Source organism: Symphalangus syndactylus, chromosome 4 (assembly GCF_028878055.3).
Source record: "Symphalangus syndactylus isolate Jambi chromosome 4, NHGRI_mSymSyn1-v2.1_pri, whole genome shotgun sequence".
Lineage (NCBI taxonomy): Eukaryota > Metazoa > Chordata > Mammalia > Primates > Hylobatidae > Symphalangus > Symphalangus syndactylus.
In genome coordinates, this window is record NC_072426.2 from 65,298,863 (window position 1) to 65,321,230 (window position 22,368).

Genomic DNA, 22,368 nt, shown 5'->3' on the forward strand with positions numbered 1-22,368 from the left:
AGGTAAAGTCCACCTCAAGTAAAATTTGTCTAAGCCTTTATAACCCCTTGATTGTTACTTTTTTTTTTTTTTTTTTTGAGATGGAGTCTCGCTCTGTCGCCCAGGCTGGAGTGCAGTGGCGTGATCTCGGCTCACTGCAAGCTCCGCCTCCCAGGTTCATGCCATTCTCCTGCCTCAGCCTCCCGAGTAGCTGGGACTACAGGTGCCCGCCACCATGCCCCGCTAATTTTTTTGTATTTTCAGTAGAGACGAGGTTTCACTGTGTTAGCCAGGATGGTCTCGATCTCCTGACCTTGTAATCCACCCACCTCGGCCTCCCAAAGTGCTGGGATTACAGGTGTGAGCCACCGCGCCCAGCCCTCGATTGTTACTTCTGATGATATTCTTATGCTTGCTTGGTTTATGCCAATATGAGAAAATAAAATTTTCAAATGGTTCACATGTGTCAATAATTACTTATGTACAGGGTGATAGCTATTTTTGTTCTTGGTGATGAAGCAAATGTTTCAGAAACCCGATTGAGCTTATATAACAATCCTGTTACCAGAATGAAACTGTTATTAAAAATACAGAAATAATCAGAATCACTGGAGTTAACTCTTTCTATAATTACAGACAAGGATAAGGAATAACCCTATTGCCTGTACACAAGTAGCCTAACGAAGTGTTCTTGAGGGTTTTCTTGTTTTTGTGTTTTGAGACAGGGTCTCACAACTGTCACCTATCCAGGCTGGAATGCAGTGACATGATCATAGCTCACTGAAGCCTTGACCTCTTGGACTCAAGCAGTCGTCTTGCCTCAGCCTCCCGAAAAGCTGGGACCACAGGCATGCACCACTACACCTGGCTAATTTTAATTTTTTGTAGAGATAGGGGTCCACCATGTTACCCAGGCTAGTATCGAACTCTTGGGCTCAAGCGATCCTCCCGCCTTAGCCTCCCAAAGTGCTGTGGTTACAGGAAGGAGCCGCCATGCCCAATGAACATCTTTATTTCTAAAGTATGATTTTTCATATTTCTTTGATTGTGGATTTTCTCCCGACTGCTGCAAAGCAGAAAAAGAAAGAAAAAGAAAAAATATTTGCAAAGTTAACATTCATACATTAACAACTGCCGCAAACCCTCTTGGTGTTCTGCAAATGAGACTTCTAGTGTGAAATCATTAATTGTGAACTGAATTCTTTTGTCTTTCAGAACAAGGCAAAGGCAATCTGCATGTAACATCACCAGAAGATGCAGAATGCCGCAGAACCAAGGAACGCCTTTCTAATGGAAACAGTCGTGGTTCACTTTCCAAGTCTTCCCGCAATATCCCAAGGAGACACACCCTAGGGGGGCCCCGAAGTTCCAAGGAAATACTGGGAATGCAAACATCTGAGATGGATCGGAAGAGAGAAGCATTCCTAGAACATCTGAAGCAGAAGTATCCCCACCACGCCTCTGCAATCATGGGTCACCAAGAGAGGCTGAGAGACCAGGTACGAATATGCTCTCATTTCTCCTTGTGTAGCTCGCTCTTTAATGAACATCGAGGAAAGCAAACTTAACTTTTTTGTAAAAGGTAAAGAATAGCTTAGTGGACTGTGCATACTATTTAGTTGTTCTGGATCTCTCTGGGGGCTTGGGAGGAGGAAGCCGGGTGTAGAAAACTTCTGCCTGCAAGTTCAGTCTTCTTTGCCAATACAGCAAGAGAACAGGAGGCCAGGCCAGAGAGGAAGGGCCTAGAGAGTATGCAATTCCCCAAGTGTTCCCATGTTCAACCACAAACACGTCTAAACACATCTAAAGTGCAGGGAATGAAGGGGTATTATTTACTGAGGAAAGCACGGCACCAACTACTGTGTACCTACCCTGAAAGCATGGAGTGCTTAGCACTGTGAATGAATGAAGTAGAAAATGAATGAATGAATACACAAATACATAAATTTATTTTCAGGGTAAAATAGATCTTACAGATATAGACTTGTGGTAACTCCTTTTCCTTAAAAAGCTGACATTAGGGTTTTGTTTCTGCTCTTCTTCTTTTTTTTTTTTTTTAGATGGAGTCTTGCTCTGTAGCCCAGGCTGGAGTGCAGTGGTGCGATCTCGGCTACTGCAAGCTCCGCCTCCCGGGTTCACACCATTCTCCTGCCTCAGCCTCTTGAGTAGCTGGGACTACAGGCGCCGGCCACCACGCCAGGCTAATTTTTTGTATTTTTAGTGGAGATGGGGTTTCACCGTGTTAGCCAGGATGGTCTCGATTTCCTGACCTCGTGATCCACCCGCCTCAGCCTCCCAAAGTGCTGGGATTACAGGCGTGAGCCACCGTGCACAGCCTTTATTTTTTATTTTTTATTTTTTATTTTTTATTTTTGAGATGGGTTCTTGCTGTATTGCCCAGGCTGGAATGCAGTAGTGCGATCATAGCTCACTGCAGCCTAGAAATTCTGCACTCAAGATCCTCTCACCTCAGCCTCCTGACTAGCTAGGACTACAGACATGCAGCACCATGCCTGACTAATTTTTTATTTTTGGTAGTAGTGACAGAGTCTCGCTGTATTGACCAGGCTGGTCTTGAACTCCTGGCCTCAAGTGATCCTCCTGCCTCTGCCTCCCAAAGTACTAGAATTACAGGAGTGAACTACTGTGCCTGGCATTTTTTGTCTTTTGAATCACGGATGTGCTCCTTCTGCATGCCTTGATTTGTGCTAGCTTTCTGTCTTCACCTACCTGTTTCCTCTGGTTATTTGGACAGCCACATAGACATTACCCAACTGTGGCTAGGGATGTTTTTGTTTCTTGGCTGTGTGCAATTACTTTTAGCAGATAGGGCAGGTTTGGGGTCACAGGAGATATGAGGCCTCCTCTACCGACGTCACTGGTGTGTTATCAGATTGACCTTTGAGTATGGAGAATGTAGGGAAGGAAGCAGAAGGCACTTAACCATATATGTGATGGGTGGGGGTGGGAAGGAAGGCAGGATGATACTGATTTCCACACAAGGGAGAAAAGCTCAGTGTTTTAAGTCTGCTGTCTTCCCAGTTAGGTGCAAAAATTATGTCTAATTCACTCAGCCTTTGATTATCCATGGACATGGAGATTGGCATCAGCCCGAATAATTGAAATCTATACTTTATTCTCAATCTCATATTCTTCCTTAAATTCAACCTTCTCTTCTAGAGAATTATTATCTGAGTGCTAAAAATATGAAACGTGCTTTATGGACTTCATGTTTGCTTTTTGTTCACACTTCCAACAGTCAGTAAACCCAGAAGAGGAGAAAAGAACAAGAATCCTCGTTGCTGTAAAGATGGGCTAATGATTAATTTTCTGATAATTTTAAAAAGGGACTGGGCACGGTGGCTCATGCCTGTAATCCCAGCACTTTGGGAGGCCAAGGCGAGAGGATCACTTGGGCCAGCAGCTTGAGACCAGCCTGGGTAACATAGAGCAAGACCCCATCTCAACAAAAAATTTTTAAAAAATTGGGTGGGTGCAGTGGCACACGCCTATAATCCCAGCACTTTGGGAGGCCGAGGCGGGCGGATCACGAGTTCAGGAGATTGAGACCATCCTGGCTAACACGGTGAAACCCCATCTCTACTAAAAATACAAAAAATTAGCCGGGCGCGGTGGTGGGCGCCTGTAGTCCCAGCTACTCGGGAGGCTGAGGCAGGAGATTGGCGTGAACCCAGGAAGTGGAGCCTGCAGTGAGCCAAGATCGTGCCACTGCACTCCAGCCTGGGCGAAAGAGCAAGACTCCGTCTCAAAAAAAAAAAAAAAAAAAAAAAAAAATTAACTGGCTGTGGGGGCACACACCTGTAGTCCCAGCTTCTCAGGAGACTGAGGTAGGAAGATCACTGAAGCCCAAAAATGAGACCCCGTATCTAAAACAAAAGTATCAGTTTTGCTGAGAAATATAGAAATTGGCCTGTCAAAAATGGTATATTTTTCCATGTCAAAAATAATGATTATTGTTACTCTTCTTATTTGTAGTGTTATAATTATTGCTATTGCTATAATAATGGTGGCTTTGGTTAAAACAATTACAAGGGGAGCCTAATTGTAATTAAGGTTGAAAGGAGTAATGAATATATTTTGGTGTTCTCAAGCTCTGATCTGCTATTGCATACATTGTTAGTTCTGCCATGGCTGGCCAGCTGTCTCTTCTCTGGATAATGTGGGATGAACAAGTCACATTCTGTCTTTCTGCCTCTTTTGTACTCCAAGCTGACCCTCCAAAAGGAGAGAGATTTTAATGCATGAATCTATGTATACATTTTTATTCTCTTGTTAACAGGAAAGGGATCCTGATCCAGACCCCAAGAGAGGGTTCTTGGATCTCACACAAGAAGGAACTCAGGGTGAGTCCATAAAGTGAAAGCAAGAATTATGTTTGTTTGTTTTTGTTTTTTGAGACAGAGTCTCGCTCTGTTGCCCAGGCTAGAGTACAGTGGCATGATCTCGGCTCACTGCAACCTCCACTCACTTCAACCTCTGCCTCTCAGGTTCAAGTAATTCTCTTGCCTCAGCCCCTCAGTAGTTGGGATTACAAGTATGCACCACCACACCCAGCTAATTTTTGTAGTTTTAATAGAGACAGGGTTTTACCATGTTGGCCACACTGGTCTCGAACTCCTGACCTCAGGTGATCCACCTGCCTCGGCCTCCTAGAGTGCTGGGATTACAGGTGTGAGCCACCGTGCGGAAAAAAGGAAGTTTATTAGCAAAGTAAAGAAATAAAAGAATGGCTACTCCACAGAGCAGCCCCGAGGGCTGCTGGTTGCCCATTTTTATGGTTATTTCTTGATGATATGCTAAACAAGGGGTGGATTATTCATGCCTCCCCTTTTTAGACCATATAGGATAATTTCCTGACGTTGCCATGGCATTTGTAAACTGTCATGGCGCTGGTGGGAGTGTAGCAGTGAGGACCACCAGAGGTCACTCCTGTGGCCATGTTGGTTTGGTAGGTTTTGGCTGGCGTCTTTACTGTGACCTGTTTTATCAGCAGGGTCTTTATGATCTGTATCTTGTGATGACCTCCTATCTCACCCTGTGACTTGGAATGTCTTAACCGTCTGGGAATGCAGCCCAGTAGGTCTCAGCCTCATTTTACCCAGCTCCTATTTAAGATGGAGTTGCACTGGTTCAAACGCACCTAACACTGTCACTGCACTTCTGCAAGCAAACCCCAACTAGCATTGTAAACACCAGAGATCAGTGTAGACATGGCCTATGAAATTGCTGCAGACCTGATCTCATCTTCTGTCTTTTCCACTCTTTTTCTCCTACCACTCATTTCCTCTTTCCTGTCTTCCTCTCTGCAATGCCATTTGTTCCTCCTGGACCTTCTCAGTATGGACTATCCCAGGCTTCCTTTGCAGGAAGATTACACAGCCAGCTGTGAGAAGGAAGTCAGATAACACACATCTGATGCTCTCCTCAAGATACTGAGGCTCTTAATACCAGATGCTCTTCTGGCGGCTGTTTTTCTGGCTTCCTCTCAGAGAAGTATCCTTGATAAGAAGAGAGCCAATCAGCAAGATAGAGAATAAGATGTTGAAAATGATGTATCTGCCGTCTAACATGAAATCTCTTAAAATCTAGGTTCTTTTTTTTTTTTTTTTTTTTTTTGGAAGACAGGGTCTTGCTCTGTTGCCCAGGCTAGAGTGCAGTGGCATAATCATGGCTCACTGCAGCCTCAACCTCCCAGGCTCAAGCAATCCTCCTGCCCCAGCACCCACCACCCGCCTCGTCCACCCCCAGATAACTGGGAGTACAGGAGTGCTTCATCATACCCGACTGAAAATCTAGGTTCTAATTTCCTGCTATTAAACATAAGAAGAATGAGAGCATGCCTTATGTTTCAAAATCTGACTTCAAACACTGGAAGATTCACGGTTGCAAAACTTCTGTTTGTCTTTAAAAAACATGTTGGTCAAGAGTTTTCTTTAGTCTAAAATTATTGAAAGGCTAAGAGGTCACTTTAACTCCCTTCTACAGTCTTCAAAAAATGCGGGTGGCCTTTATTGCAACATAATGCTGATCTGCATAATAGTAGCTGTGAAAGTTAAGGACTCTTATCAGCATAACCTTAGTTGTGCAGGGCAGTCAGGCTGTACAGCCCCATTGCCTGGCAGCTAAGGGCTTGGTTCTGGAGGCAGGCGGGACTGATCAGGATCCAGCCTTCACAATATGCTAATTCTATGATTTGGGCTAATAGCTTAATCTTTCGTTCTTTTTTCTTTCTTTTTTTTTGAGACAGAGTCTCACTCTGTCTGTCACCGAGGCTGGAGTGCAGTGGTGCGATCTTGGCTCACTGCAACCTCCACCTCGTGGGTTCAAGCCATTCTTGTGCCTCAAGCCTCCCGAGTAGCTGGGATTACAGGTGTGCACCACCATACCCAGCTAATTTTTGTATTTTTATTAGAGATGGGGCTGGTCTGGAACTCAAGTGATCTGCCCGCCTCAGCCTCCCAAAGTGTTGGGATTACAGCTGTGAGCCACTGCACCCAACCTTAATGGCTTAATCTTTCTCTGTTTCAGTTTCCTCCTTTGTCAAAGGACAATAGTATCTACATCATGGAGCACTGAGAAATACAATGATGGAATCTTTTACTGTTTCACTGGCAGCTTTTAGCGTGATAATATTCTGGTTTTTAGTGTCCCAAAGAAGAGTCTCAGAGGCTCTTATTTTAAAATTAGTATTTAAAATCATTTGACTTTTTTTTTTTTTTTGAGATGGAGTCTCACTCTGTCACCCAGGCTGGAGTGCAGTGGCGTAGTCTCAGCTTACTGCAAGCTCCGCCTCCCAGGTTCACGCCATTCTCCTGCCTCAGCCTCCCGAGTAGCTGGGACTACAGGCACCCGCCACCACGCCCGGCTAATATTTTGTATTTTTAGTAGAGACGGGATTCACCGTGTTAGCCAGGATGGTCTTGATCTCCTGACCTCGTGATCTGCCCTCCTTGGCCTCCCAAAGTGCTGGGATTACGGGCGTGAGCCACCATGCCTGGCCCAATCATTTGACTTTTTTATTTTTTCAAGGCAGGATCTCACTCTTGTTTAGAGTGCAGTGGCGTGATCACAGCTCACTGCAGTCTTGAACTCCTGGGCTCAAGTGATCCTCTCACCTCAGCCTCCTGAGTAGCAACTACAGGCACACGTCACCACTCCTGGCCAGTTTTTAAAATTATTTGTAGGGACAGGGTCTTGCTGTGTTGCCCAGGCTGGTCTTCAAAGCCTGGCCTCAAGTAATCCTCTCGCTTCTACCTCCTAAAGTGCTGGGATCATGAGCCACTGCACCTGGCCTCACTTGACATTTTTGTCAACAAATATCTGAGTGCCTGAAGAGGTTAATTTTTTCCATTGTTAAAGAATAACTTTATTACATTCCTGAAACTGGTATTTTTCTTTCATTCAGTGCTTAGTATTCATATTTCTTTTATTTATTTATCGCATATATATTTATTTGGCACCTACCATGGTAAAGGTATTTGAGAAGAATGCAAACCATTAGACTTAACCCTGTCTTCAATTCAGTAAAAGAAATAGGCATTCACATATAAAGAATAGTCTTTCCAGATCCAGCCCAGATGTCATGCTTTCTGAGATGGTCATAACATTGCAGTACTGCAGTACTTACATTGTAGCATCTAATCAGGTTGCATTACATATTTTTTTTTTACATTTCTTTTTCTCACCTAGAATAATCTTCTGGAGGTAGAAACCTTGTCTTACCACCCATTTCTTCTTTCGCCTCTGTAAACTCAGCATTCAAAGGAATACACAACCTAGATTAGGCTATATCCAAAATTTCTGTTGCATGAAGGAATGAGCCACTATTTCTAATACAGTTAGAATGTGATAGATGGTACAGATAGAGAGGGGTACAGAGCCACAGAATTGAATGATTGATTGCAGTTTGAGCAGTCAGAAAGAAGAGATTTCTTAACTAAGAAGTTAGGAATGGCTAAGTAATTTTCCCCTAAGTTAAGAAGCCAACATTTGAACCAGGGCCAGAATTTCCTGTCCTCAGAGAGGGTCTCTGGGAAAAAAAAGAAAAAAAAAAAGAATTTCCAGTTTATGGTCTTTTCATTCATTATGGGCCTATGGACCTTGGTTTTTTTCAAGGTTTTCTTCCACCTCTCATTTTTCCGAAGTTTGTTGACCTCGTATACATCACGTTGGGTCAAGCAATAGAGCCAAAGACATGATTTCCATTGCCGTTTCTTTAAAAAGGCAAATCTGGCCGGGCACAGTGGCTCACGCCTGCAATCCCAACACTTTGGGAGGCTGAGGCGGGCAGATCACGAGATCAGGAGATCGAGACCATCCTGGCTAACATGGTGAAACCCCATCTCTACTAAAAAAAAAAAAATACAAAAAATTAGCTGGGCATGGTGGCGCATGCCTGTAGTCCCAGCTACTCTGGAGGCTGAGGCGGGAGAATTGCTTGAACCCGGGAGGCAGAGGTTGCAGTGAGCCAAGATCGCACCACTGCACTCCAGCCTGGGTGACAGAGCGAGACTCCATCTCAATAAATAAATAAATAAATAAATAAATAAATAAATAAATAAAGACAAATCTTATTCTGTTGCAGAGCATATTAAATAACCTATAACCATAGAAAATAGATTCCTATCTGTATTTTATATAAATAGAAAGTTGCTTCTTTTAAAAACTCTGAGTTCAGAAAGATCTGTAGTCCAGCAATCCCTCACAGTTGTGGTCCCTGTGTAACTGCACAGTTTGGAAATGCTATTTTTTATGTCTTCACTAATGAATAGATGTCTGATGGCTTCTCACCTGCAGAAACCAACTTTCCACTCCTAATCTCAGAAACCATTCTGAAATTAATTTTTCAAACTTTACTGCCAGTTACTCACAGAATTTCTCCCTAACTTACTTGGTATACAGAATCTACTTTGTGGTTTCAGTTAGTCTATGTGGATTCTTTTATCTGATGTGGTCAGATCATAAAAGAAACTAATAATACATTTTAACCTAAAAATCTGACATGTCCAACAAAGAGTAAGAGAGATATAAAGGGATTATTATTATTATTATTTTGAGACAGAGTCTCACTCTGTCACCCAGGCTGGAGTGCAATGGCGTGATCTTTTCTCACTGCAACCTCTGCCTCCTGGGTTCAAGTGATTCTCCTGCCTCAGCCTCCCAAGTAGCTGGGATTACAGGGGTCCACCACCACACCCAGCTAATTTTTTTGTATTTTTAATAGAGACAGGGTTTCACTATGTTGGCCAGGCTGGTCTCGAACTCCTGACCTCAGATGGTCCACCTGCTTTGGCCTCCCAAAGTGTTGGGATTACAGGCGTGAGCCACCACACCTGGCCGGGATTATTCTTTAACATGAACATTACAGGGGGCAAAAATAAGGAGATAAGAAAATGAACACCAATATGAGCATTTTTTTTCTTTCTGTTTTTTGAGACAGAGTCTCGCTCTGTCGCCCAGGCTGGAGTGCAGTGGCGCAATCTCGTCTCACTGCAAGCTCCACCTCCCGGGTTCAGGCCATTCTGCAGCCTCAGCCTCCCGAGTAGCTGGGACTATAGGCGCCTGCCACCACGACCGGCTAATTGTTTGTATTTTTAGTAGAGATGGAGTTTCACAGTGTTAGTCAGGATGGTCTCAATCTCCTGGCCTCGTGCTCCACCCGCCTTGGCCTCCCAAAGTGCTGGGATTACAGGCGTGAGCCACCGTGCCCGGCCAATATGAGCATTTGAAACTGGGTCAGTGAGGCCAAGAGGTCATTCTTCTGGTTTCTCCCATCAGACCAGGGCTTTGCTGCTGTCTGAGTGCCCCTCAGCCCTCCTTAGGGTCCCCTCCTCAACCATCCCCTCCTTTTAATGTGTTTGTGTGGAAACTGCTCAGGAAACCAGGAGAGCTGGCTCACACATATAATCTCAACACCTAGGGAGGCTGAGGTGGATCACTTGAGTACAGGAATTTGAGACCAGCCTGGGCAACATGGGAAAGCCCCTACTCTACAAAAAATACAAAAATTAGATAGGCATGATGACTCGTGCCAGTTGGAGGGCCAAGGTGGGAGGATCAATTGAGCCCGGGAGGTCCAGGCTGCAGTGAGCTGTGATTGCACCACTGCACTTCAACCTGGGCAGCAGAACGAGACCCCTCCTTAAAACAACAACAACATCAACAAATCAAATATAAGTTATCATAAGAAAGCTGCAAAAAGAAGTATGTCTTAAAGCTGATGTATTAATCAGGATTGTCTAATAGGTTGGTGCAAAAGTAATTGCAGTTTTTGCCATTACTTTTGCACCAGCCTAATAGATTATGCTACTTAACAAATTAACCCTGTGATTTATTAATATTTGTGGTATTTTCTGGTATGACACAGAAACATTTTATTCCTTACACATGCAAATCTTATTCTCACAATGACTTAGGAATTCTGGCTACTTCCCTCTTGCGATCATGCCGTCTCAACACATGGATGCCAGGTCACCGTGACAGAGAGAGACAGAGCTGATGGGTTGTATACCCGCTCTTAAATATATTGGCCTGGAAGTGGCATATGTCACTTCGCTTCATAGTAGCTTCTTGGTTCTAGTACCCACTGGGATATTTGTTGTATTCAGGTTTTGGCTGTGGAATCTAGCTTAAGACTAAAATCTTCCTGCTCTAGTTTCTTTCATCAGCTCTCCCAGTGTAATTGATTATTTTATCAATTTTGTTATACCTAGCACTTTATCTGTACAATGATGTCATTGGCATTTATACAGAATATAAACACATTAACAGATATTTCTATCTGTAAGTAATGGCATCTATGTCTTTGTGACTTATTTTTGATGAATTTAATTGTGTCAAATCAAATTGCAGAACTCCAGCATGGATTATGCTGTATGCTGTGGATCTCAGGGAGTCAGTTTATACCTCGGGGAATAAACATATTACCCTCTGTTATGTGTGAAAAACTCCAAATTCATTAGATATGCATCTGTCATATTTGTCTCGGGTCTGATCTATATCTGTCTATTCAAAATTTACATATATGCATCTATATTTATGAAGGTACCTGCCGGTGAAGGCTGAAAAGTGAGGCTAATCAGAACTAAAGACACATGTATACTATACACTGTTCAGTAAGTCGCAGCCTTCGGCCACGGTGAAGGTCTGGATAAAAGGCTAATGTTGTAGAAAGTGTAGGTTTTGAAAAATTAGGCGTGTTTTTAAACAAATAAATAAGTAAAAAGTTTAGAAATGGAACTAGACTAAGCTAAGAATTTCCTCTTCAGAGCTATTAATTTATTCTAATCCAAAGGCGAAATGATGGGAGAATAGCCAAGTTTAGTAGAAGCAGCTACTTAGTTGTGTGAACTAATGACTGAATATGAGTTTACAGAGCAGTTTCTTTTTTTTAATTTTTATTTTATTTATTTATTCTTTTGAGATAGAGTCTCGCACTGTCACCCAGGCTGGAGTGCAATGGCACAATCTTGGCTCACTGCAACCTCTGCCTGCCGGGTTCAAGTGATTCTCCTGCCTCAGCCTCCCGAGTAGCTGGGATTACAGGCACCCACCACCATGTCTGGCTAATATTTTGTATTTTTAGTAGAGATGAGGTTTCACTATATTGGTCAGGCTGGTCTCAAACTCCTGACCTCGTGATCCACCCACCTCGGCCTCCCAAAGTGCTGGGATTACAGTCATGAGCCACTGCACCCAGCCTCAAAGCAGTTTCTTACCTAAACTTTTGGGGGAAAAGGACATAATTTTTTTAGCAGTTAAGAAATCTAGTATACTCTATGCAAAGCAAATAATAATAGCACCAAAATCTCACAAATCACCACTGAAGAACTTACTCATTTAACCAAATACTACCTAGTCCTCAAAAAGCTATAGAAATAAAACATAAATAAATAAAAAATTAATAAGCCACAATAGGAAGAGGGAAGAAATATCCTTATACAAACTATGAAGAACACAGAGAAAGCCAGTAACCATGCTCAGTATTTTTTTAACACTGTTTTCTCAACAAATATTTATAATGGTGGAAAAGACTGTAAGGAGAACATATTATTGCCATCAGCTAAAATTGCCATGCTGTTTCTCTTTACATGTATTACAGGTTGAGTATCCTTTATCTGAAATGCTTGGGACCAGAAATATTTCAGATTTCAATTTTTTTTTTTGATTTTGAAATATCTGCATTATATACTTACTGGTTGAGCATCCTAATTTGAAAATCTGAAATCCAAAATTCTCCAACATGGCCTTTGAGTGTCATGTTGGTACTCAAAAATCTCGGATTTTGGAGCTTTTCGGATTTTGAATTTTCAGATTAGGGATGCCGAACCTGTAGTATAGTCCATCCTGTCTACAATTCTGTTGAGTAGACACTACTATTTGTTTTGTTTTTTGTTTTTTTGAGACGGAGTCTGGAGTCTTGCTCTTTCATCCAGGCTGGGGTGCATATTTGCAGGTGCGATCTTGGCTCACTGCAATCTCTGCCTCCTGGGTTCAAGCAATTCTCCTGCCTCAACCTCCCAAGTACCTGGGATTACAGGTGCCTGCAACCACTCCTGGCTAACTTTTGCATTTTTGGCTAACTTTTGCATTTTTAGTAGAAACAAGGTTTCACCATGTTGCCCAGGCTGATCTTGAACTCCTGGCCTCAAGTGATCCACCCACCTTGGCCTCCCAAAGTGCTGGGATTACAGGTGTGGGGTAGACACTACTACTAACCATAGTTAACAGAATGGGAAACTGAGGCACAAAGCAGTTCAGGCTTGTCTGTGGAGACACAGCAAGTAAGTGGCAGCACCAGTATTTAAATCTAATTATCTTCCTGTGGGAGCCTTGCTCTTAACTTCTAGATCAGACCACCTCTCTGATGGGGGATGAAACAGAAAGATATTCTGAAATGCTAAGAAAAAGAAAGACTGCACTGGGGACCAGTCTGCCTCGTGTCTGTAAGTGTGGATGAGATTTAACGCTCATCCTGCAATGGATGAAGTGCCAGCGTCCTGGTTGGATTTGCCTTTAATAATTTGAAGAAGAAAAGAAGTTTGGCACTGAAGAAGGAGTAGTGTGCGTGCCTGTAGTCCCAGCTACTTGGGAGGCTGAGTTGGGGGAATCATCAAAGCCCGGAGGTCAAGGCTACTGTGAGCTGAGCAGTGATCGTACCGCTGCATTCCAGCCTGGGTAACGGAGTGCGACTCTGTCTCAAAAATAAATAAGTAAATAATAAAGAAGCAGTTGCATACATAGTGATGAGTATGCAGAAAGTGAAAACTGAGAAAAAAACATTTTCAGAGCAACCACTGCACATGAAAGGAGTATGGTGTCATAACAGAATCACAAGTCATAGCTGGAGAATTTATAATATTGTATGTGTGAGTGTATATTTAATGGAATACTAGAGGCCCGTGAGCAAAGAATAGGATAGGATCGAATCAGTAGGAAAACATCTCTTGTCCTCAGAGAAATTCCAGATAATCTTAGATATGTCTAAGGAAAATCAGGATGTGGTCAATGATCAGAAACAATAGTCATTTACGTTTGGGTATGATGAAAAACAAAAGTAAAAAAAAAAAAAAATGAACAGAAAGAAGAGCCTAAGATCTAAGAGAGATGATGTTCCTCAAGGGGTGAGATGAAGAAGCTAGCTTGGATGTGATACCTGAAGGACTGATTTATTTTTCACTTTTGGGGTTTTTTTTGTTTTGTTTTTTGTTTTTTGAGATGGAGTCCGGCTTTCTCACCCAGGCTGGAGTGCAGTGGCATGATCTCAGCTCACTGCAACCTCTGCCTCCAGGGTTCAGCCTCCTGCCTCAGCCTCCCATGTAGCTGGGACTACAGGCACATGCCACCACGCCTGGGTAATTTTTGTATTTTGAGTAGAGATGGGGTTTCACCATGTTGGCCAGGATGGTCTTAAACTCCTGACCTCAAGCGAATTCACCTGCCCTGGTCTCCCAAAGTGTTGGGATTACAGGCGTGAGCCACTGCACCCAGCCGAGGACTGACACTTTGAGTTGTGACTCAAAGGTCATCGAAGTACATCTCAGAAGATTTGGACCATTACATAGTAGGACATCTTGCAGCAGAGACTGAACAATTGAAAAGACTAAATTCAGGGGTTGTAGTTTTACTTGCAAAATTGACTTACAGTTGACGTTAATCACCCAGAATGCAGAAAAAGAGCAAAGGAATCCTAAATGGGGATCATTCATAACACATCGCTTTTGATCCATGTTTAATTGGGTGCCACCAACCTCAGCATTAGCTTTCATTTTAATTAGTGATATGGAAGAGCAAGAGAACATATTTTGAGAACAGTGCTATATTAAGGAAAACTCTGCAAGAAATCAAAATAAGATTCTACTAGAAAACCTGCTAAGGAGTGCCCGGGGGTAGGTGGGGAAGTATGGAAAGGCAAGAACTGAAGTCTAGCTAGGCAGTGTCAGGGGACACCTGGAAAGTGGTAATCAGCTAGAGGAAATTGCCACACAATTAGATGGAAATTTTCAGTGTTGAGGGATCTAAAAAAGACCAGTGTGATTCAGTCCAGTGCATAGATGCAGAACTCATACTGCAAATGTCCAAATCGTCCTTCCTGTCTTTTCTTATCAAACTTGAGCCTTTGCCATTTATTCATTCTTCCTGCAGTTATGTCCTTGGATTAATTCATTCAAATGCTTATTTATTTATTAGGGATCTACATTTTGAGGTTGGCATTGAACATTTTATAAAAAGTACAAGGCCGGGCACAGTAGCTCATTAATCCCAGCACTTTGGGAGGCTGAGGCAGGTGGATTGCCAGAGCTCAGGAGCAACATGATAAAACCTTATCTCTACAAAAAAAAAATTAATAATAATAATCAAGAAAAATTAGCCAGGCATAGTGGTGTACACCTACAGTCCCAGATACTTAGGAGGCTGAGATGGGAGGATCATTTGAGCCTGGGAAGTCAAGGCTGTATTGAGTCATGGTCATTCCACCATACTCCAGCCTGGGTGACAGAGCAAGACCCTGTCTCAATAAAATAAATAAATAAAAATAAAAAGTGCAAAACCCAACATCTGCCCTCTCTTAGTCCATTTGTGATGCTTCCACTCATGACCAAAAGGGGAGCCTCTGTTTGCAGAGATCACATTGTCTGAGAGGATGCAAGAGTGTTGAAAATGTGCCAGGCTCTTTTTAACAACCAGTTCTAATGGGAACTAATGAAGTGAGAACTCACTCACCCCTAAGGGAGAACATTCATCCCATTCATGAGGGATCTACCAGCCTCCATGACTCAAACACCTCCCATTAGGCCCCTTCAACTTTGGGGATCAAATTTCAACATGAGATTTGGAGAGGACAAACATCCAAACCACAGCATGCACTGCCAAAGAGATATCTCTTTAGTGGAAACAGTACAAACCTTTGGGTATGATTTGAGTAAGGGATGATCAGGAATATTTAATTTAGTATTTAATTTGCAAGTACTTGAGGCTATCATTACTCATTTATAATTTTGTTAGATGTGATCAGAGAATGCAATCTCTAAAATTCTTTTAAATTTCGCTTAAAGATTAGTTTACAAAGTTTTTCTTAGAATAAAATACACAATCAGTATTGCATAGATATTCATGGACAATTATCCATTCTGTATTCCATGCACATACATACACACACATACATATTGGGTTTGTTGATTGTATTATTCATTTCTTCTCAGTCTTTATTTTTTAAGGTTGTTCACTTCTGAGCAAAGTATAACAAAGTCTCCCATATCATTGTATTTTTATCTTTTTCTCCCTGCATTCCTAAGAATTTCTGTTTCACAGGTTTTTAGTTACGATCACACCTTCTCTATAAGTTATGTCTTTAACATTACCAGATGACCTCTTCATTCTGTTTAGTGTCTGTTAACTTTTTTTAAAATATTATCACTCTTGATTTACATTTGTTTGCCTCTGTCAGGTATGCCTTATCATTCATTTTCAACGTTTTTGTATTAATACAGGTTGAGTATCCCTAATCTGAAAATCCAAAATGAAATGTTCCCAAATCTGAAACTTTCGGAGCACCAACACGATGCTCAAAGGTCATGCTCATGGAAGCATTTCAGATTTTGGATTTTTGGATTAGGGATGCGCAACTGGTAGCTATGTACTGCAAATATTCTAAAATCCAAAAAAAAAATATCTGAAACCTGAAACACCTCTGACTGCAAGCATTTTGGATAACGGTTACTCAACCTGTAATGAGCATGTTTATTAGAAACTACATACACATTGGCCGGGTGCAGTGGCTCACGCCTGTAATCCCAACACTTTGGGAGGCCAAGGCAGGCTGATCACCTGAGGTCAGGAGTTCGAGACCAGCCTGGCCAATATGGTGAAACCCTGTCTCTACTAAAAATGCAAGTTAGCTGGGTGTGGTGGCGCATGCATATAGTCCCAGCTACTCAGAGCCTGAGGCAGGAGAATTGCTTGAACCCAGGAGGCAGAGGTTGCAGTGAGCCGAGATCATGCCGCTGCACTCCAGCCTGGGTGACAGAGCAAGACTGTCTCAAAAAAAAAAAAAAAAAAAAGGAACTACATACAAATAACTTGGCTTTGATTTTTCAGCCTAATTCGTTAGTCTGTTTTTAGTGGGAAATTCCATCCACTAGCATTTAGTGTAACAACTGATGGACTTAATTATATTCCTCCATCTTAATTTGACAGCAAGTACTGTATGTCTATTCTTCTTCTCTCTTAAATGTGGTTCATGCTATTTAAATGCTAAACAATGGCTTGAGTTTAGGTCTTGACAAGCTGTATCTGAAATGACAGTGGTTGCTCCAAGTGAAAATGACTGTTAGACAATTGGAGATAAAATAGCACCGGACCCTATGCCAGAAAACAAGACTAGACAGATACATGTTGGAGGTATCAGCTGTATTAGTCACAGTTCTTCAAAATATCAGAACCAATAGCAGAATTCCTTTTTCTTTGGGGAACCTCAGTCTTTGCTCTTAAGGTCTTCAACTGATTAAATGAGGTCTACTCACATTATAGTGGACAATCTGCCTTACTCAAAGTCTACTGATTTAAATGCTAATCACGCCTAAAAATTACCTTTACAGCAATATCTACACTGGTGTTTGACCTAACAACTGGGCACCATAACCTGGCCAAGTTGAAACATGAAATTAACCATCCCCCTCTGCACCACAGCAACAGTTGACAAAATGTGAATGGATAATTTCTAAAAAACAAGTAACAACTACAATCAAACACAGAGCCAAAGATCAAGGGTTTAGCATTAGAGAATTACCACAGTTGGGGTCCATGTTTCATTAAAGAATCCAAGCATTCTTATCTTTTGGTGATATTTGTAGTGTGGTCTTGACTTACAAAATGTATATCTGTTGTTTTCTACCTTTTTCATGTTTGACAGTTTTTCTTTAGACCAGAACTTCAGATTGCAGATATTTCTTAAGAGTTGCTATTTCATTAGCCTTATCTACATCCTAGAGATCTGTTTGCCCTGGGGTTTTGAGGGCTAAGCCCTGAGTTGTAATGCATTAACTCTGTTCTGTGCAGTCCTTCCAGGACTAAATACAACCTGCAGCTAAATACATACTGCTTCTCCAAGGCTGCTGCTGTGCTGATGTTTCTGTCTGAACTACCCCAGACTCCAGTACCGTCTGTTAACTCCGTATCTCGGAGGATCTGCAGAAGGTCTGCGTTGACCCTTTGTAATCCAGTATGCACTTTCAGGCTCATCTACTAAATAAATCCTTTCAGCATGGCTTCATTTAGTTAGGATCTTAGTATCCCAATTATGAGCAACTTTATTAAACTAGGAGTATCAGTGCCTGGTAGTTAAGTACAAGTGTTTTGGGTTTAAATCTTGGGTCAGCCTGAGTTCAGATCTCAGCTCCAACACTTAATAGCCAGGTAAACTTACTGAAATTACCTAACCTCTCTAAGGCTCAATTTCTCCATTTGCAAAATGGGAATAATGATTGTTCTTACATCATACTATTGCTGTGGGGCTTAAATGAGATAAGGGTTGGTTATTTGAATGATAAAAAATTGGATATTTCGCTTGACAGGAAGTATTCCTTTTCTACCTGACAACTTCCCATTCATATTTCTTTTCTCTTTTCCTTTCTTTTTCTTTTTCTTTTTTTTCGACGGGGTTTTGCTCTTGTTGCCCAGGCTGGAGTGCAATGGGCAATCTCGGCTCACTGGAATCTCCGCCTCCCAGATTCAAGCAATTCTCCTGCCTCAGCCTCCCAAGTAGTTGGGAATAAAGGCATGTGCCACCACACACAGCTAATTTTTTTGTATTTAGTAGGTTTCACCATGTTGGTCAGGCTGGTCTCAAACTCCTGGCTTCAGGTGATCCACTCGACTCAGCCTCCCAAAGTGCTTGGATTATAGGCGTGAGCCACTGCACTAGGCTCATGTTTCTTAAGAAACAAAAATTCAGGCCATAAATAGTTAAGTCTAACCTCTTTCACCAGTTGTTTGTATTCTTTTATCTTTGTGAGCTTTTTCAGTGAGGAGTTTTCCTTTTTTTTTTTTTTTTTTTTTTTTTTTTTGAGGCATGTTCTTACTCAGTTGCCCAGGCTGGAATGCAGTGGTGCAAACATATAGCTCACTGCAGTCTCAACCTTCTGGGCTCAGGCGTTCCTCTCACCTCAGCCTCCCAAAGTAGCTGGGACTAGAGGCACACACCAGCATGCCGGGCTAATTTTTGCATTGTTTGTAGAGACAGGATATTGCTATGTTGCCCAAGCTGGTCTCAAACTCCTGGGCTCAAACGATCCTGCTACCTCAGCCTCCCAAAGTGCTGGGATTACAGGCATGAGCCACTGCTCCTGGCCCATTTTCTACCTCTGCTATAAAACAGGTTTGTTGAAGCAAATTCAAGACAGAGAATCTTATTTGCTCTCTAAGTCAATCATAGGTACCCATGATGCTGCTAAATTTAGAAAAAATAGCTCATCTACATGCATTTATTGAGCTCTGATTTGATTAGTATGATGCTAAGGTTGCCATCAGGCAAATCACAATGTCATTAAGGCTTAGTGAGATGTTTTTCTCATTTAGGGATGGTAGGAAAAATCATCACTGGACTGGCCACCTCTAATCAACTCTTGGCATTTCTGCCCAACCTTCGTGTGTTGTCCTTGTTGCTGGGATCCTTGTTGCCAAACACTTTCCCAGCTCTAAGTTGTTCAAGATCTCTCTGTCTTGATCATAATAATGTCATTGCTGGTTACAAATTTTTCTCTTCGGTTTACCTCTGCCTGTCCACTGAGGAAATGGTCAATGGAGTTGCTTTCCCATCTGAATTATTTCTGGACTCTCTCCATTTGCCTTTACATTCTGACTCTTCTCACTCTCTTTTCCAAGCCCGAATTCAATAAGCAAAAGCTGAGATACTGTAATTTCCTAAATAACCCAAAGGGAAGATCTGGCATAATTTATAACCACTCTGACTGCTGAATCAACTTGCACTTGCTCTTCTCTCTAATGGAACTTTGAAGAATAACTGTAATTGAATAGTGCCTCCACAACATCTTCAGATTTGACCGAATCAAGCCTAGATCTGGTTATATCTGGTTTTTGTTTGTTTCACATTGTGTTTGTGCCCCACTGGGTATAAAGCCCAAGTGTGGGCTTCATCTGGATGTATTTTCATCTCACAGAGGCATTAATTGCATCTCTGACAATAGTCTTGCCTCCGAGGAGTGCTCCAACTCTGGCTGCAGTATTAAACCAGGGTAGTTCTTGGTTCCCTTCAAAGGTAACATCCCATCTCTTGACCGTGAACTATGGCAATGCAAAGCTTGCAGAATCACTGGAGGAGAGGATCCAAAGCGTTTACAATTCCCTGCTATGCAAAGAGTCATTCTGAGTTTTTTTAACCTATGATTGCTCTCTGTAAATACCTGGGTGCACCCAGCAAGGTGTAGAGGTTAATGTTTGCTGTCTGACCTTTGAAGACAGATGCACTGAATATGTTGCAGTTCGCAATGGGATCTGTAGCAAGTTAACAGCAGACTGCTCGTTCAGCTACTGCTGTTTCCAAAACTCTGCAGTGTCACATCTTGCTCGCGGCTGCCTTACAGTGCTTCTCAGCTTCATTCAGCTCCCTACTGAGTCCCACTGAAGAACTTTGTACTGTGGCATATGACAGCGACTTGATAATATTATGATAAACTCCTATGGGTTTGAACTCAGTCTTATTCAAATTTTCTGGTGCCTAGTGGTCAGCAGTCTTAGACCTGGGGAGTAAGAGGTGTGTCTGCAGTGAATTTAGAGGTGAGAAGAAAGAGGGCTGGACTCAGATATTGAGTATTTTAGAGCCTATGGACCATTTCCCAAAGCCTAGAATAGATTTCAGTGTAATTCTGGTAATTTACATAAACTAGGATAGACATGCAAAATATCTGGATATGTTAGGAAGGAGTTAAAAAGTTCTCCACACCTTTTCCTACCACCTCTGCAGCCATAGAAGCCGAGGGGAAATGCGCGCGCACGCACACACACACACACACACACACACACACTCTGGCAGGGAACCTGTTTCGCAAGTTTTGCTGGTAAAAAGTTCTAGGAAGGGGGCCGGTGGAGAACAGAGTGGAAAAGAAGTATCAATTGAAGGTTTTTCAAGACCTGAGTTTTCAAGGTAACTTTATCCTGCAGAGAGAGACACGCATGGCCGCTGTAGGTTTTTCTTCCACCAATTAAGTGCATTGTTAGACAGGGAGGGGCAGATTAACGAACGCCTGTAATTTTGATCATTGTTTTCTGCAAAACAGCTCAGGCTTTGAAAATGAAGCCATCGTTCCCGGCTAAGTTTCTGCCAACAGCACAAATTATACTGTGCAGAGAGATCCAAAGCCCCTAAAAAGGTTTCATTAATGAACAATTTCAGACGATTGTTTAAGTGTTTGCCTGACAGGTAATGTTGGCATGTCGGCAGGTGGGGTTAGGGTTTCCATGGAGATTTATGATGTCATGCTTGAAAGAGCATGTCAAGACAGCCGATTTAACAAGTAGCTACTCAAAAAGTCCTATAGGCTACAAGTAGGTTTTATGCAAATGACAAGAGTTTCACTGGGAAAAACTGCAAAAGAAAACAGCCCAGACATGGAGGGGGGTTTTACCTGACAGCTCCGAAGGAAGACCCTGGAGTCCATTCTAGACAGAAACTTCCAGAAGAATTAGATCTTCTGCTTTAACTGCCGCCTCACCTGTGGAGCTCTGGGTACAGGTAAATACGCAGCGTTTTTTTCTTCCAAGTTTTTGCCAAAAATTATTTGGAAACATTTCGCTCTGTTTCTCGGCATTGTTCTCTTGGCAGGAAGAAGTGAATCAATAAGCCCAGCTTTCCCATAGCAATGTTCGTGCTAAAGGGCTGTTTTTAAGGGCTTTTTTTTTTTATTGAATGAACTGAGATTTTTGAATAGAGCTGAAAACAAGTGACGCATTGTGCATTCTGCTGATTGTGCCCGGTGAATACTGCTATAAAAATGCCACAAATAAGGGTTAGATGGACAATCTGAAAATTGAGATGCTCTATGTATTTCTTATTTATTCCCAGATGTGTGTGTGTGTGTGTGTGTGTGTGTGTGTGTGTGTGTGTGTGTGTGTTCTTTTACTCTTAAGACAGACCTGAAATTGAGACTATGGGTAGTTTTGTATTTTCACATTGTAAAAATGCCAAAAATAAAATCCATGGAATGTTGCAGAAATAGTCTTTGAATCAGGTTTATGAACGTTGCACTTTTTTTAAAGTATGTATCTGTATGCTTTTCTCACTAAGGCATTTTTCCCAGACTAGAAAAAAACAATCCTGATAGAGACATCCAGTTTTTGAGCTTTTAGGGAAGCAGGACTTCTAAATTCTAAGAAGATAGATAAAGACTTCTTGGAGGATGGTGGGGTGTGGGTGATAAAGGTAGTTTTTAAAGCATGGTTTAAAAGAAAATACTGGTCACTTGGGAGTATGAGGGTTTTTTTTGTTTGCTTCGGCTGCCAGTGAGGATAAGTAAACAGTCTTGCCAGCCATTTGGATGTGATAGCAATCACTGGATGTGGCCGTGGATCTGTGAGTTAGCTGAAAGGGGTTAGTTCAGAGGCATCGGTTGCCCTGTGAGTAGTTAGTTCCACCGAGCTTAAAAACAACACAAAGAAAGCCTATTGTTTCTTCCACAAAGCGCATGGCAGTGTGTGAGGTTAAAGCACAGAGTTCAGAATCATTGAAAGATACCTGTGAAATGGGAATTTGGACTTTTGAAACTAAAGCTACTTAGGAACAAGTGGACAGGCTTTCAAAATGTTTTAAGAACTGCCTCGTGTGAAAACGAGACCTCTTGAAATTTTGCAGTTAGA

At 42.1% G+C, this 22,368-nt stretch overlaps 1 protein-coding gene across 14 annotated transcripts in view; it reads left to right on the forward strand.

Annotated features, from left to right (window-relative positions):
- The window catches only part of KIAA1217 (KIAA1217 ortholog), an 888,358-nt gene that overhangs the window by 552,741 nt on the left and 313,249 nt on the right, over positions 1–22,368 (forward strand). For all 14 annotated transcript variants that reach the window (XM_055274883.2, XM_063637259.1, XM_055274879.2 and 11 more), the window contains one exon: positions 1,195–1,478. In XM_055274883.2, coding sequence (XP_055130858.1) covers positions 1,365–1,478 — 114 coding nt within the window. In that variant the 5' untranslated portion in view covers positions 1,195–1,364. The remainder of the gene's footprint in view (positions 1–1,194; positions 1,479–22,368) is intronic.